Source organism: Pleuronectes platessa, chromosome 6, assembly GCF_947347685.1.
Source record: "Pleuronectes platessa chromosome 6, fPlePla1.1, whole genome shotgun sequence".
Taxonomy (NCBI): Eukaryota; Metazoa; Chordata; class Actinopteri; order Pleuronectiformes; family Pleuronectidae; genus Pleuronectes; species Pleuronectes platessa.
In genome coordinates, this window is record NC_070631.1 from 10,454,923 (window position 1) to 10,469,848 (window position 14,926).

At 43.7% G+C, this 14,926-nt stretch overlaps 1 protein-coding gene across 1 annotated transcript; it reads right to left on the bottom strand.

The window, feature by feature from the left end:
* On the bottom strand, positions 1-14,421 carry LOC128442922 (NUAK family SNF1-like kinase 1). Its single transcript, XM_053425547.1, has 7 exons — positions 13,899-14,421; positions 8,263-8,383; positions 7,039-7,190; positions 5,568-5,633; positions 3,133-3,252; positions 2,689-2,821; positions 1-2,534 (listed from the first exon to the last, which is right to left on the bottom strand). The coding sequence occupies exons 1-7, from the start codon at positions 14,325-14,327 to the stop codon at positions 1,369-1,371; spliced, it is 2,187 nt and encodes a 728-aa protein (XP_053281522.1). The 5' UTR covers positions 14,328-14,421; the 3' UTR covers positions 1-1,368.
* Positions 14,422-14,926: the final 505 nt, after the last annotated feature.

Below are 14,926 nucleotides of genomic sequence, written 5' to 3' on the forward strand. Positions count from 1 at the left end.
TTAAGATTCACATAATTTATTTACTTTTCCAAAAGAGAGAAAGGAAGAACTAAAAGATTCCATCAAACAAAGTGACCAGAGCCTTGTTCTCATAGGATTACATGTTTAAAACTGCACACATTTACTGCATACATCAGCTGTTCAAACGTCCACAGTAAAAACCAATATGATCCACCTGCTATTCAAACTGTGCCTGTTGGTGCAAAGGAGAAAATTGTGCACAGTGTAATACTGTGTGGTACAAATATACTCACTAACATGGTGAAACAGGAAACACTGTACTTCAATCGCTCATTTTAAACATCAGGTGGTATTTAGTGCTATTTGTTGAATGGCCTGTTTCTAAGGATATTCGACTTTGGCACGTTTACATACATGAGACAACTTGACCACACAATCACACGTTGGACTAACTTTATGAATCGTTTCACAAGCAAATATATCCTGACAGTCGGCCCAACATTGTCTGACTGTAAATGCAGCACAGGTCGTCCCAGTTTAAGGAGAATGAATGATGAATAAAAGGGTGTTTTACTGCACATTCATAGAGTTAACGATAGGTAAAAATTATGTTATTAACTGTGCCACCCAACTGCTATCTGCAACTTTCAAGATGAAATGTAATAGAGTCTACTATTCCTTTCGTTTTATTGTCTCTCTTGCAGGTCATATGTAAACAGCAACTATAACTCCTCTTGTATCCAGTCAACAGGGAAGCCTGGTGTGTAAACAGAGAATTAAATAATCTAAAATACAGGAGAAGTTATAATTGATGACATGTACTATACATTAAGAAATGCTTAAAATGTCTTTATATCTGCGTAAAACTACATTTCAGTGAGTTAAACACTAGTTATTAAATGCGTTAAAATGCATTAAAAGTGTAGTTATTTTGCAGGATTCAAGCTCACAATCGAGCTGTCTACATGTCTACATGTCTACATGTCTTGCCACTATTGACAGACTCACATATTCAAGATGGCACTTTGTTACACTCGTCATTGTTTTCCAAAAACCTCGGTGCCACAGCATTGACACTCAGATGTTAAAGGCTCATCTGAACCGAAAACTGCAGCAAAATCTAAAAAGACGATTTGTTGTGCAGGCGAGGTTAGAGGTCATCCAACAGAGCGTCTGTCCATTCTGCCACACTCAGGTGCCATGTCTTTGATTCAGCAGGTGCAGGATCTCTTTTCAATGTCTCGTCACTTTCTGTTTTGCAGTTAAACTGTCAAAGAATTCATCTTTCACTACAGAGAACTGGTGCTTTACATTGACAATGTTCTTGAGGTGCAAACTTCATTTAAGAGTTTTTTGGGCAGACAATGATTATCACAGGAAAGTGAACTGAGGAACAGGTGTCGCATGTCAGCATTTCCTTCTGTCCTTCTGTCCTTCTCCGACCCTGTCCGTCTCAGCCCTCAGCTGATCCAGGTCCTCCTCGGAGCTGCGCTGCGTCCCCCGGGAGAAAATCCTGCGATGTGACTGGGCGCTGAGATCCAGCAAGTCAAAGGAATCGGAAGAGAAGACGCTATCCTCGCTCACCACGCTGGAGGGGCGGCTACGCCTGCCCTCGCTACCCCCTGTGGCGCGGAGCAGCTGCTGCAGAACCTCGGGGAACATCGCGGGGGCCACAGATGGAGATGAGTGGTGGTCATCGGGGAGATCCAGACTGCGGGAAAACTTGCCATTACGTTTCAGAATACCCTTCCTTCTTCTTACTGCCTCTGTGCGCATGGTGGGACTGTCCCCTGATGCCGGGAGACAACTGTGCTTTTCATAAGAGCACAAATCACCTGCTTCATTCTCTTTAACTCCTGCTCCAGAGCCCCTTCTTCCTGAGGAGGAGCCATAACTTGACTCCCCTCCATACAAGTTCTTCAGTATCCCCTTCTTGGGCATTTTAGATGAGGGCTGGCTGAATGTTGACGGGGACGGCAGGCTGGTGGATAGGACATCAGCATGTGTTCGATAAGGCTGTGGAGAAGCGTTGTATAGCTGGGAGGGAGAGCTGTCTTTAGGGGGGCTGTGAAAGACTGAGTCAAAACTCCTCTGGGGTTTCAGAATACCTTTTGGTTTCTTTCTTTCAACAGTGGAAGTGGAGGAAACCACAGCAGAGAGGGCAGCTGCTGCACAAACACCACCACATGCTCCCTGTGCCGTCTGGGGAATTGCATTCTCCTTGCGTGACTTCCTGAGGCTGGACATTCCCCCACGTGCCTGCCCTCCGCTACGATCGCTCCTCAGAGGTAAGCTCAGGTAAAACGGGTGGTGGGAGCTCTGGGCTGCACAGGCGGAGTCTGAGGACAGGCACCCAGGGTCGACCACCATGTTGCTGGCGGCAGCGACCCGATTCTGCCAGTCGATGTAGCGAGCCAGCAGAGGGGAGGGACATTCTTGGTGCGGAGATGAAGTGCAGTCACACACACTCTCTTCATAACCCCAGTTCACCCACCAGTGGTTGGCCACGTCCTCTATCGTGGCTCTCTCATCCACGCGCACTGTCAACAACCAGTCGATAAGAGCGCAGGCGTCTGGAGGAACAGAGTCAACAGCTATTTACAGCAGCAGCACTGGCCGACACAACACAATTAACAGGATACTAGTGAGAACAACACACTAACCAAAACTTTTGGACAGATATGTGAATTTATAATGTTGCTAAATAAATATAAGGATAAAGTTTACCTGAGGGGGGGTTGGGTCTGTGATAGCGACCTTGGCTTATCCGCTCAGTGAGCATGGAGTGACTCGCACCATCAAACGGCATGCTGCTGTACACCAGGGCATAGAGCAACACCCCGAGCGCCCAGCAGTCCACCTGGCATCCCAAAACACACACACAATGAAGAATGAGCCATGCACATAACTCACACAATTTCGGCTTCAATTTATACAACACACGATTCACTCCGTCAAGGAAGTTGTGTTTTCAGCCCTGTCCATAAGTTAGCTTAAACATTTTTTTTTTTGTTGGCTTGAGGGAGATGGAGGGGCAGGAGGAGCAGAGTGGAGCAGAGTGGTTTGTTCTTGAGTCTAAGCTAACGTTAGCGCTACTTCGGTTGCCGCTTTAATGACACACCCAGAATGTTTTCTCATAAGCGAAAGCAGCGATGGCAGTGTGTGACCCACCTCCGGCCCCTGGTATGGCAGTCCTTTCACTATCTCTGGGGCGGCGTAGAGCGGACTTCCACAGTACGTCTGCAGCAGAGTGCCCCTCTGGAAGTGATTGGAGAGGCCGAAGTCAGCCAGCTGCAGAACAAAAAGAAAGAGAGCAAGAGATGGATGAATTCACCGATTGATTATATATCCATATTATGTCCCCTTGTTGTTCCTTGTCCTCGCCTTTGTATTAATTATATGTTATTATTAGTATTTATTCCTGGGGTAGAACATAGAGAGGATGACAAACCACTGAAATACAAAAACTGTAGCACCTTGAATCTACCTCTGTGTGTATGGAAGGTGCTATATAAATAAAATTGCCCTGCCTTGACGTGCCACGGTAAGCGTGATATCTCATTTCCTTTGGGTAGTGTCTTTTACATTTTTGGTAGTTCTTCCTTCCTATTGTTGAGGTCAAGGGCAGAGGATGTGTTGTTGTGAAGCCCCATGAGACAGATTGAGATTTGGGAATATGGGTTATACAAATAAAAGCATGTTAAACCTTAAAAATATGTCGTATCATATTTCATTCTAAGGTTTCACAGCACAATAGAGCATCAGTGTCAAGTGAACAGGAAGATTAATGTGACAAGGATCACACGACTAACACTGAGTCCATCCCAAATCTAACTCACTCATTCCCTTCAACGCTCAGATTCCTTTTCATTGAGTACGCGCCGCAAACTCTGAACAATAACACAACAACTCACTAGCAATTCCTTTTAAAGAGCCAAAAATAGCTTTGCTGAGCGCTTGCCAAAGTAAGTGTGAGCGAGGGGGAAGAGAAGAGCGCCAAAAACATCAGGCGGCACGTAACGGAACAATCACTCACTCGAGGATAAGAGAGCCATGCACACACGCCGAGGCTCTTCTCTATCTGAAGAGATTATTAACAACGTGCAGCAGCCGCCTATGAGGCCGGCTGGTGTTAAAGATACTTAGCGTGACAGCTTTATTTCCGTGAAGCAGAGGTACAGGGAAACAGAGACCTCACAGGTGGAAGAGGACACGGTGTGTACATAAGTGAGCTCACTCTTTATATTATACTTGTACTTACTGTGGCAACAATGATGTGTAGACCTTCAACAAGTGTGTGTGTGTGTGTGTGTGTGTGTGTGTGTGTTTGTGTTTGTGCATTTGTTTTTGTGCTCCCTGCAGATATACATCATTTCAGCCCATGACAAAGACTTTCCTCAGTGTTGAAATCTTGCAACACTCTTTCTCATAAACATAAAAAAGGTTCCCTGTGCACGCTTCTGGGCCAATGTATGAAGCAACTGCCTCAACAGACTATTGTTCCTGTTGTCCGTTACCAGTTGAAATATAAAATAAACACATTAAACAACCTTCCTGTTGTCTGTTACCAGTTGAAACATAAAATAAACACATTAAACAACCTTCCTGTTGTCCATTACCAGTTGAAATATAAAATAAACACATTAAACAAACGCCTTCAAAGCTCTGAAGCAGAGAAAAAACAAGTCTCTGCAGACTTCTGCCACTGCTGGAATGAAAACTGTAAAAGTAAACCATCAAAGTAGAAACTGTATGTTCATAAGTAATAAGCTGTTGCTTCACACGTGACCAAGAGCCAGAGTTATACCTTAAATGTCGGGCTGTGCCGGCAATGAACACACGCCATGAAGCTGCTATTGTGCAGGTATAACATGCACACGCATGACTAACAAACTCTGTCATTTCCTGCAGCCCAGTGTGGTGAACCTGAGGTCTGAGATGGATGAAGAACTGCTGAGAGGTCTGCACAATGTTCTTTCTTTTGACGGACAGACAGCATACTTACATCAAAACCCTCAGATTGGCACGATTGCCACTAGATTCCCCGCATTCCCCTTTTGCCGTGCACAACTCCCATAAAAGGAGAGGAACATCCAAATAAGGCAAAAAATGACCCCTGGCTTCTTTTATAAGACCTGGCACAGTGATTGTGCTGGTTCAGCGTGTGTGATTTAACAACACATTAACATTACTGTGGGCAGAATGTGTTCCAATGTACGTTCTGAATCTGGACTTGGTTTGCAGTTTTATTTCAGGGCTGGCAAAATCCTCCGTCAGCAGCTGCACGAGGTGGAGCTTCGTTCTAGCGTGCTCAGAACATCAGCAGTGGAAACAAGATTGTTTCCTAAAACATATCAGCCAGTGTGTCAGAAAGAAGTATGCCTTCATTTTCAAAAACAAAAGTATAATCTGTGGTCTTTGGACGATTTAAAATAACTCTAAGATGTATTTTAGGCTCAGGCCAACAGAGATTGTGTCAAAGGACACGTCCATTTTTAACGCAGGGATAAATATTTAGATTTTGGAAGGAAACTCTTCATCTATTTTCTTCTTTTTGTCAGAGTAACTTTCAGGCCCGGTTGGTGCATGCTTTTTATAGATCTTACCTTGACGTTGAAATCTTGATCTAAAAGGATGTTCTCCAGTTTGAGGTCACGATGCACCACACCATTCTGCAAAGAGAGCAGAGACACGTGAGATGTTTTCTCTCTGCGTGAAGTGTCTGAAGTTTACAAAACAACCCCACCTGGTACATAGAGCATTTACTATTTCATGATCCTTAACATTCCTCTCAAGCCTCATGTAGCAAGGCCATAAGTCTAAAATACCAGAGAGCCTTGAGACAGGTTCTCAGACCGTGAAATCATCAGGCATGAGGAAGTGCTTTATTTGGGTTAATTAATCTGTTGAGATGGGATTTTATCCCCTGATGGCATGAAGCACCTGTGGGCAAACTGTGTAGCCACAGGGGGGAGACAGCTGTGGACCAGAGTGACACAGAGCAGCAGTGCACTTCAGATCCAGTGAAGGGGAAACATCTGTTGATTTGATATTGAATAGGTAGGAAATCCTAAGGAGAGACAATACTAGAGATAGCTGTGACCACCCCGGAAAACTGTGTGACACAGAGGAACTTTGGTTAATGAGCCAGAGCCTTATTCATTTATTCCATCATCTTCAGAGTATTTACTGTAAGAGGAGAAATGTCCCATGACCTTAGATGGTGTTGTGTGCACTGTCTGTGTGTGTATGTGCATGCAAGGCAGAGATAAAGGTAAAGAGAAATCTGTGTGGCTGACCAGATTTTTTTCTTCCTGCAATTTTTCACATCACTGGAACTTATGTTGAAGGATAGCACAAAAACAAACTCTTGAAGCTATAATAAACCCTCCATGTGTTCTGCATACCTCAGAGGCACATTCAATAATTCATTCATGCCGGAACGTTCACATCTATTTTGGGAAAAATATTCAAAGGACCAGAAAAAAGGAGCACAAAATCCACCTCCCCGCCGACTACAAAGCTGCAGGAGCTGAATGATAATCCCTACGTTTTATGTCAGGAATTCCTGAAGAAGCCAAGCTGCTAAAATAAGAATGATAAGAAAACAAACAACTTTCTGTCATAGCCAACTCAGCTGACCGAAAGCCACAGGTCCTCACTTCTCCTGCACCATGATGCACTTCTGTATTCATAGGATTTCCTTGTTAATTCCTGTCCGATTTTATGTACACAACAATAGGAACAACATCACAAAGAGGAACTTGTTCTGTCGCCAGGGCCTGGAAGGAGGAAGGAAGCTCCTTTAAGCAACGTGTCGGTTAAATGTGTCAGTGTGTGACTGTAAAAAACAATCAAGGCTTAATGCTCTCTTAACCCAGAGAGATCTGAAAACTCGAGTCAAGTTTTTCTGCAGCATTAGGATTAGGATTTAGTGGATTTAGCAGAATCCGTATTTGCCTGTGCACACTTCAATACTGCAGCAAGCGAATCAGATGTGCCGACATGTTATCTCTTAATTTATACTGAATTGGCGGGGTTCCATTTTGTGTTGCAAGTGTGTGCGTCAGTATAAACCTTGTGGCAGTAGTGGACAGCAGATGTGATTTGTCTGAAGATGCTTCTGGCTTCTGTCTCAGCCAGTCTCCTTCTCTCCTGGATGTAATCGTACAGCTCTCCTCTGCTGGCATACTCCATCACTATCACGATCTTATCCCGGCTCTCGAACACTGCACAGGACACATCGACAACATGACATTATACGTATGAGTCTCAGAGGATGCCTCAGATTTACACCTTACAACATTGAGAGATGCTATTCTGCATTTGTGGAAGACCAGACACACAGAAGCTTGTTAACAGAATATTTCAAACTTTTAATGAGCAAAATCCCTACAGAATAAACTCCAACAATACATAATATTTCACTTTCAGGGGGTAATGCTGAAATAGTATGTTATTACATGTGCTTGATCATCTCTTAATACCTTTAGAGACAAAGATCTTTTGGCAAAATGGTTCAAAAATATATTTTTTAAACGCTAATTTCACTTTCCTGGAACAGCTGGGCCCTGCAGCCTTTTACTCACACAGGAGTAAGTTGAGCACGTGTCAAGGACTATTTTCAGCTGTTTACATGGGATCCCCCCAAGAATAGACCTCAGTGCCAATGTTGTGGTTCCCTGATGTTGTTTTTGAACAGCAATGTGGGTCTGTGGCACTGAGGAAGAAGCTAAATTGGAATTTGGAAACTTGCTTTTCATTGTTCGTTTTAAACTTTATTGACAATTAAAAATGTCGGCATTATCTGTTTTGAACATTATTATCTCTTTATTACACAAAAACTACTGGACAGGTTACCAAAAAACTAAGAGGGTTAGGGTTAGAAGAGGGATGCTGTATATGTCTGGGGCGAATTTGGTGCAGATCCAGAACAGGGGATGATCAAGGAATTTGATTTCACTTTCATTAACAATGTGAGAGGGCGTTTTTTCAACATTTTCATTAATTTCTCAGAGAATAGTTCATGGATCTTGCTGACAACATCAGTCATGTTTAGGGGACGGACATTTAGAAAATTTGGTGCAGATCCAAATCCCAATCTGGATCTAGTGAATTTAAATGTTGTTTCATAAGGGGACTTATGGCACCACATTTCTGCTGCCGTGTCTGTCAGGGGACAACAGTGATTAGAGGAGTATGACACCCACTTTGTTAAAATAATGTGGAGAAAAAACTTAATCATAAAAACCGATTCAATTTAGCTCTTGTGTGCAATGTTGTGTGCGTTTGCAGTCTTACCCTCGTGGAAGCGTATGATGTTGGCGTGTCTCAGCGAGGAGGTGATCTCGATCTCCCTCTGGATGTGGATTTTGTCCAGGTCGTCTGTGATGCGCTCCTTGCGGATGGACTTGATCGCCACCTGTGAAAGGAAACACGCCATTGAGTCCGGACATGTCATATGAAGCAAAATGTTCGAAACCAACATAAGCTGATCACTGCGGCGACAAAAGTCCTTCTGAAGAGAGCCCCGTCTCCCAGGTTATAGGGGGACAGTCGCTACCATGGTGATACTTTGTGCAAAACTTGTGGATGTTGCCAGCAAACACAAATTCCTCTTTAATGAATTCCTCCGCAAACCCAGCAGTTAACTAATTTTCTCCTCAACTTCCTCAACTCAAGACTTTCAAGTGATAAACACAGACAAATGCCTAGTTTGTGTATCACCTCAATAGACATGCATGGAAACAAAGACATACATAGTGTTGATACAGTTACACACACACACACACACACACACAAATAAAATCCCTTGGTATTAGAGGTGATTATGTGGGTTTTAAAGGCTGGATGGTGAGAGCAGGTCTCCTGTGATCTGAGCTCACACAGAGGCAGAAGGTTGACAGCTGCACTGTTTACACTCTGCTTCCTTAATCCCAGGCGCTCACTGTACCCCGATGTAACCCCCCGACCACCAGATACACACATGACACACACACCATGAGCCCCTGAATCTCTTTAGATTGAGAAACTGTTGCCAAAATGGCAAGAACAAGACAAACTAGGGTGTCCTTTTTTCTAGAAATAGCCCAACAGGACGATAAAAGAGTAGGAGATGTGATATAATGCGATGAGCCTATAGAACTGCGTTGTGAGGTTGACATCCTAGTATAGCGATGATCATACAGTCGTAAAATTCTGTCAACCCCTTCAGAGTCTCTTTGGGCGAGCCGGCTTCTCCCTCGGGTCACAGCTCCAGAATTCTCAGCTGCTGGAAAAAAAAACGTCTACGAGACACTGGAAAACACAATTCACACGCTCCAACAACTGCAGCAGTTATGTAACACAACACAAACGCACTCAAGTGAACTGCCGGGACTGGCCTTACCTTCTTTACTGATGTGATGATATTCAATGAAGGAGACTGTTATTTTCTTCTTTGCTATGATTTTATTTTTCATTTCATTTATATTCGATTTACTCAGAAAGGTCCCAATAAGATAAAGTATATCTTCTGCGAGGAAAAAGAAATTTGAAAAGATCTTTTAAATGCACCAATAGTAGGAAACGATTCCAAGTTTCAAATATCATGCACCTCATTCCAAGCAGGTCGTGCATGGAAGCAAAAGGCAGATTTACCCGGCTCTGTTCGCGCTGCTAATCAAGCACTCGGCATACTGCAGAGGATATTTATTTCTCACATCACCAGACTGATGTGGCTAAAGTCGTTCAGGCAAGAGGGAGAGCAGGGTGCTGGGTCAGAGATTAGGGGCGCTCGTATTCAGAGGCTGTTTGCTGAAAGGCACAAGTCTAAGCTTGGGGAGAAATCATCATGTGGGACATTTGCATGATCGTGAATGTTTCCTGACCCAAACACCTGCTGGCTGGGACGGCAGAGTGAGGAAGGGAAGGGGTGGATGTGGAAACAAGACAAAACAATAAGACATCTGCTCTTAGACTGTCAGACATCACAAGATGCTTTGTGACATCTATTGGTTTTAATATTGATGTAAATTGTAAATCTGTTATGACGCATTTATAGGCAACTGCCCAGTTCACATCTGGAACTGTATTGGACACTGATCAGTACAGTCGTTTCAAAGTAATGGAAAACAACATGCGCTGGAGTTTTGCACCAAACCACAGTTCTCAGTAGCTTGGTCTTCATGCAAATAACTGAAAAAACAAAGATCATTTGATATGAAGCAGAAGACACTGACACGGTGTGGAGAATTAAACCAAATGTATTCGTTGATCATGAGGAGACGCTACCATGTTTCCTTGCTGTTTCCATGTTTCCCCCATTTTTTATACGCATACAAATTTCTTATTTTATTTTGTATCTTTTTATTATAAAAAACAATTAATAAAGTCTATTAAAAAAAGCAATAAAGAGGATGTATGAGGCAGCTACCAGAATAGGTGAAAGTAATGACTATGTTAAAAGTAAAAAGACTTGTATACTACTGTCATTCTAAGCCTTGAGTTACTCCCTAGTGCCCTCGGACTTGGCATTTAAGTCTGATCAGCGCACTCGGGGCATTGTTCAGCCTTCAGGGCATTAAGAGCATATTTTCATAAGGGGCACGCATGAGGAGGAAATGTGGGCATGTGTGTGTTTGTGATTTCACCACTGTGCATGCAAATATGCAGTGTCTGCGTCATGTCTGAGTACGACCTCTAAAGTATCCGTCTCACTAACAAGGTCTCACTGTTCATCCAAACAATGTGCTCCGTGTGAGATATTTGCCTAAAACACCAAACTGTAGCAGGGCACGCAGGAAACACAAGGGGCTACGAGTATGAGCATGTGGATGTCATCAGATGTTCTTTAACGTTATTCGAACGGGTGTGGAGGAGAACTATCTGTACATGTTGTAATGGTACAGCCAATCTGTACAATATGTACAATATGATCAAACGTAATTTGAACCAGACAGAGTGCAACCTTTTCTGTGCTCTCTCTATATCTAATGTTCTCTTCCACGTACTGCTGTTACTCCCTGCCTTTTCCCCACTGACCAATTCCTGACGCTGCTGATGTTTTGTGGGAGTGTCTTTAGTGTGCGTGATGTCACGATGGGGTTTTGGGGCCGAGGACGGCCACCGCTGACTTCCTGTCCCTCTACTCCCACAGACAAATTAATGCACCCACATACGTACACATCCTACAAGCTTGAGCATCACTCAAGATCCCTGCTGCATCGGTGGAAGATTTAACAGCAGGACTATAGGCTTCTTGCCAAAGGGACCCTTGACCTTAACATCCAGCTACACACACAAAAACAAACACACACACAGACAGACACACACACAGCCCAAATGTCTCCCTTTCCATAACTAGGAACTAGAGAAATGTGTTGATGACGTCCATGCACAGCAGAAAATGATTTAAAAGCTTTCAATGGCTAATCTTCAAAACAAACTGTCTAGTTAAAGCAACAGTTTGATATTTTGTGAAATGCACTTCTTGCCAAAGTTAAATGTCTGTATCTATGAGGAACCAGCAGCTGTCAGCTTAGCTCCAAAATACAAACCAAAGGCCTGACTACCAGCACCTTTAAAGCTCACTAATAAACACATTAATTATACGGATCTTATTCGCTAAATCCGACCTATGACTGCAAAATGTGCAAATGCTAAGCTAATAATCCATTAACAGACACATGTAAAAGTTCTATCAATCTTCATATTCAAACCAGCAGTGAGCAAGTTTCTACAAACTTCTCAGGTCGCAAGTTTTCTTAGAGGTACGTACAACAACAAAACAAGCATCTGGTTTGTGTTTTGGGTCAGGGAAAAAAAAAAAGGTGCTGCGGCTACATCTGGTGCCTGGAAGTATTTTGATCTTGAATAAAATAAATTTGTCAATTGCAATTTTCTTTCTTTCCAAATGGTGCAACACAAGTTCAGAGCTGTAGATATCTGATGAAATCATGTTAATACTTTTTTTAAGACATAAGAAATGTACATTGCACAAAGCAAAAACATATCCATCTTGTTTTAACTTTCTCTCCTGGTTCCGTTATAGTGACGAGTCAGGCTCTCAGCCAGTGTGAGTGACCCGCAGCACAGATTAGTGACCAAGCGTACCCAACACCCATTCCTTCCATTACATTCACCTCCTGCACCTAAAACAAGCACTCCTCCTCCTCCTCCTCCTCTTCTTTACCCTCCTTTCCCTAAAACTGTCCCCTCCTCTGCTTCTTTCCCGTACGCAAACAACAGCCCCCTGGTCCTGTTTCCAAAAATAATGTCCGTTTTGTTTCAAAGAATCCTTGGTATGTGCTGGCTACTGGCTCGAGGTATTCAGTATTTTCCACTTGTCCCACAGACACAGACACACACACACGCACACGCACACGCACACGCACACACACACACAGACAAACACAATATAACAAATTCTCTCTGCACATTCTTCCTACCTGTTGTCTGTCTTTAATCCCTCTCTCTTTCCTTTCTTTCTCACCAGATGGAGGAATTGCAGTAACTGTGAAAGTAGCCAGAGGAAGTGTGCCAATGGCACTTCCATAGTCTGATTGCAAAAAAGATTATCCTTATTACTGTGTGTTTGTTTACTAAAAAAAACTGAAGGGGAATTCGAGGCTGACAGGGTCTCTGTCTGTTTATGCTCAACTCAGAGCAGAGTGGGGGATTACAGCCTGACTGTGGATGTTAAACCCACAATTATTCAAACTAATCTGACCCTGCATCATGTTTTTAACCTGGATATTTAAAATTAAAGAGAAACATGTTATTTTGTGTGTGTGTTTGAGAGTGCCTGTGTGTTTCATTGGGGGTGTGGGTGGGGGGGGGGGGGGGGGGGGTGTTAGACACTTCTCTCCTTGTAGGAGACCTATTGTAGTTATTTTATCCTCTTGTTCAAGTGCTGAGTGAGTCAGGCCAAAGGCATCTCAGCCTGGCCGCACTGGAAGAAGAAGCATGATATGTTTTCAACACACACACACACACAAACACACGCACACACAGTCGTCTCTATGACTAAAGAGGACAATGCATTGGTTTAAATGGATTTCCTTGAGACTAACCCTAACTTTAACTATAGCTAATAAAACCCTAACCTGAACCTAACCGTAACCAAAACATACCCTTAAAGGTTCAGTGTGTAGAATTTAATTATATCTAGGGGTGAGGTTGCATGTTGCAGCTGAACACCCCTCACCGCACCCTCCCCTTCCAAACATGAAAGAGAACCTGTGATAGCCTTCAGTTGTAATAAAAACTTAAAATGTGTTTAGTTTGTCCTGTCTTGGCTCCTGTAAAAAATATGGCGGCCTCCGTAGAGAGGACCCGCTCCCGATGTCAAAATAAAGTTTTCAAATATAAAGAGCCCATCTAGGGTAAAGAAAATAACAATTCTTACAATTTAGATGAAACACACTAGTGAAAACATCAGTAGGATTATTCTATATCGAGTTTCTGCCAATAGATCCCTTCCACCTAAATCTTTCACACTGGACTTTTAACATAGACCTAACCTAATCCTAGCCTTAACCCTACCATAGATCTTAACCTAAATATAACCTTAAAACATGATTCACGCTAAAGGGAGTCTTTTTTAACCCCATAAGGACGACAAGTCCTCATATGTGACTTTGTAGACAGATGTAGGTCCCCACAACATGAGCAATACTTGGACCACTCATTCAAACACACGCACACACTTTTCTCTCTATGGTTGCGAGGACTTTCATTGATATAATGCTTTTACTAACCCCTTACCCTAACCATCTCATCTAAATATGTCCTCACAATGATGGTATTGCACCAAAAGTGGCCCTCATAAAAAGACATACACACACAGACGTACACAAATACACTTCCCTCTGCTTGTTAATTATAATACACAATCCTTGTATTATAATGTGGAAATCTACCATCTTTAGTATCACATTCCCAAGCTCCTCACTCACCGTGTTCAGGCTGCTCCTCTCCACCGCCTTCTTCACTTTCCCGTAGGTGCCTTGGCCCAGAGTCTGCATCACCTCGTAGCGGTGCTTCAAGTTGTGTTTGTGCTGGTGCTTCTTCACTTCCATCGGCGCCGAGGACGTCGCTGCCCGGCCCGCCGCCTCCATCTCCGGGTGCCTGTGCGCCTTGTCCGCGCTGCAGGGACGGTGGCTGCCCAGCCTCGGGGACCCCTCGCCGGCTCGGTGACGTCTGGATGCCGCGTCCTGCAGACAGCCGAGCCCGGAGCGGTCGCTGGTGTTCATCGCGCCTCTGCTGTCCGCCTCGCGTCTGCCCATCCTACCCGCGCTCTGTGCGCACCTGTCAGGGGCTGGGACCTCCGGGTCCGAATAGAAGTGTCTGTCAGGGACGGAGAAGTTTCCCGTAAAGAGTCTCATTAAAAGTCTTGAACATGACCGATTCCAGTAAACCGACCAGTATGTGCGGCGGCACTGTTCTCTGCGTCCTCTCTTCCAAAGCACAGCAACAGGGGCGATGGGAACCACATGGTCCGGAGCGGAGGGTGGAGCCTCCTCATTCCAGAGCCAGCTCCCACAGCAGCGTCACCCGCACCAGGGATCACTCTGGGCTTTCTCAGCAGCAGGAGAGAGGATATGAAGGCATGTGAGGAATGCAACGCGGGTCAGACGCTCAACCCCTAAATCAACCACTTCTGTCAGACATGTTTGTTGATGCTTTGCCATGAGGTGAGCTGAGAACAAATAAATCCTCGAGAAGACTTTGAGGACATATGGAGTTCTGAAGTCAGACAGAAGGAGCTAATGGTGGTTGGAAAGTCTGCAGGATTAAATTACCTCAAGAAAAGTCATATCTTACTGGCATCCATATATCGCACACTCACAAAAAGGTTTTGCCTTAATTACTAAGTGTGGGTTTCAATTACATATAAATAAAATGTTAAAAATGTAAATGTAAAGTGTCAGATTGAATGAAGAGTTTTCTATCATGCTAGGTTGATTGAATCAAATGAATAAAT

Bases quoted from the DNA above. Each gene is read 5' to 3' on its own strand.
- LOC128442922 (XM_053425547.1), bottom strand. From the start codon at position 14,327: ATGAGACTCTTTACGGGAAACTTCTCCGTCCCTGACAGACACTTCTAT. The intron at 2,822-3,132 runs GTGGGTCACACA...TTGGGATGCCAG, and splicing joins TGCCATACCAGGGGCCGGAG to GTGGACTGCTGGGCGCTCGG. The intron at 2,535-2,688 runs GTAAACTTTATC...CTGTTCCTCCAG, and splicing joins CAGACCCAACCCCCCCTCAG to ACGCCTGCGCTCTTATCGAC.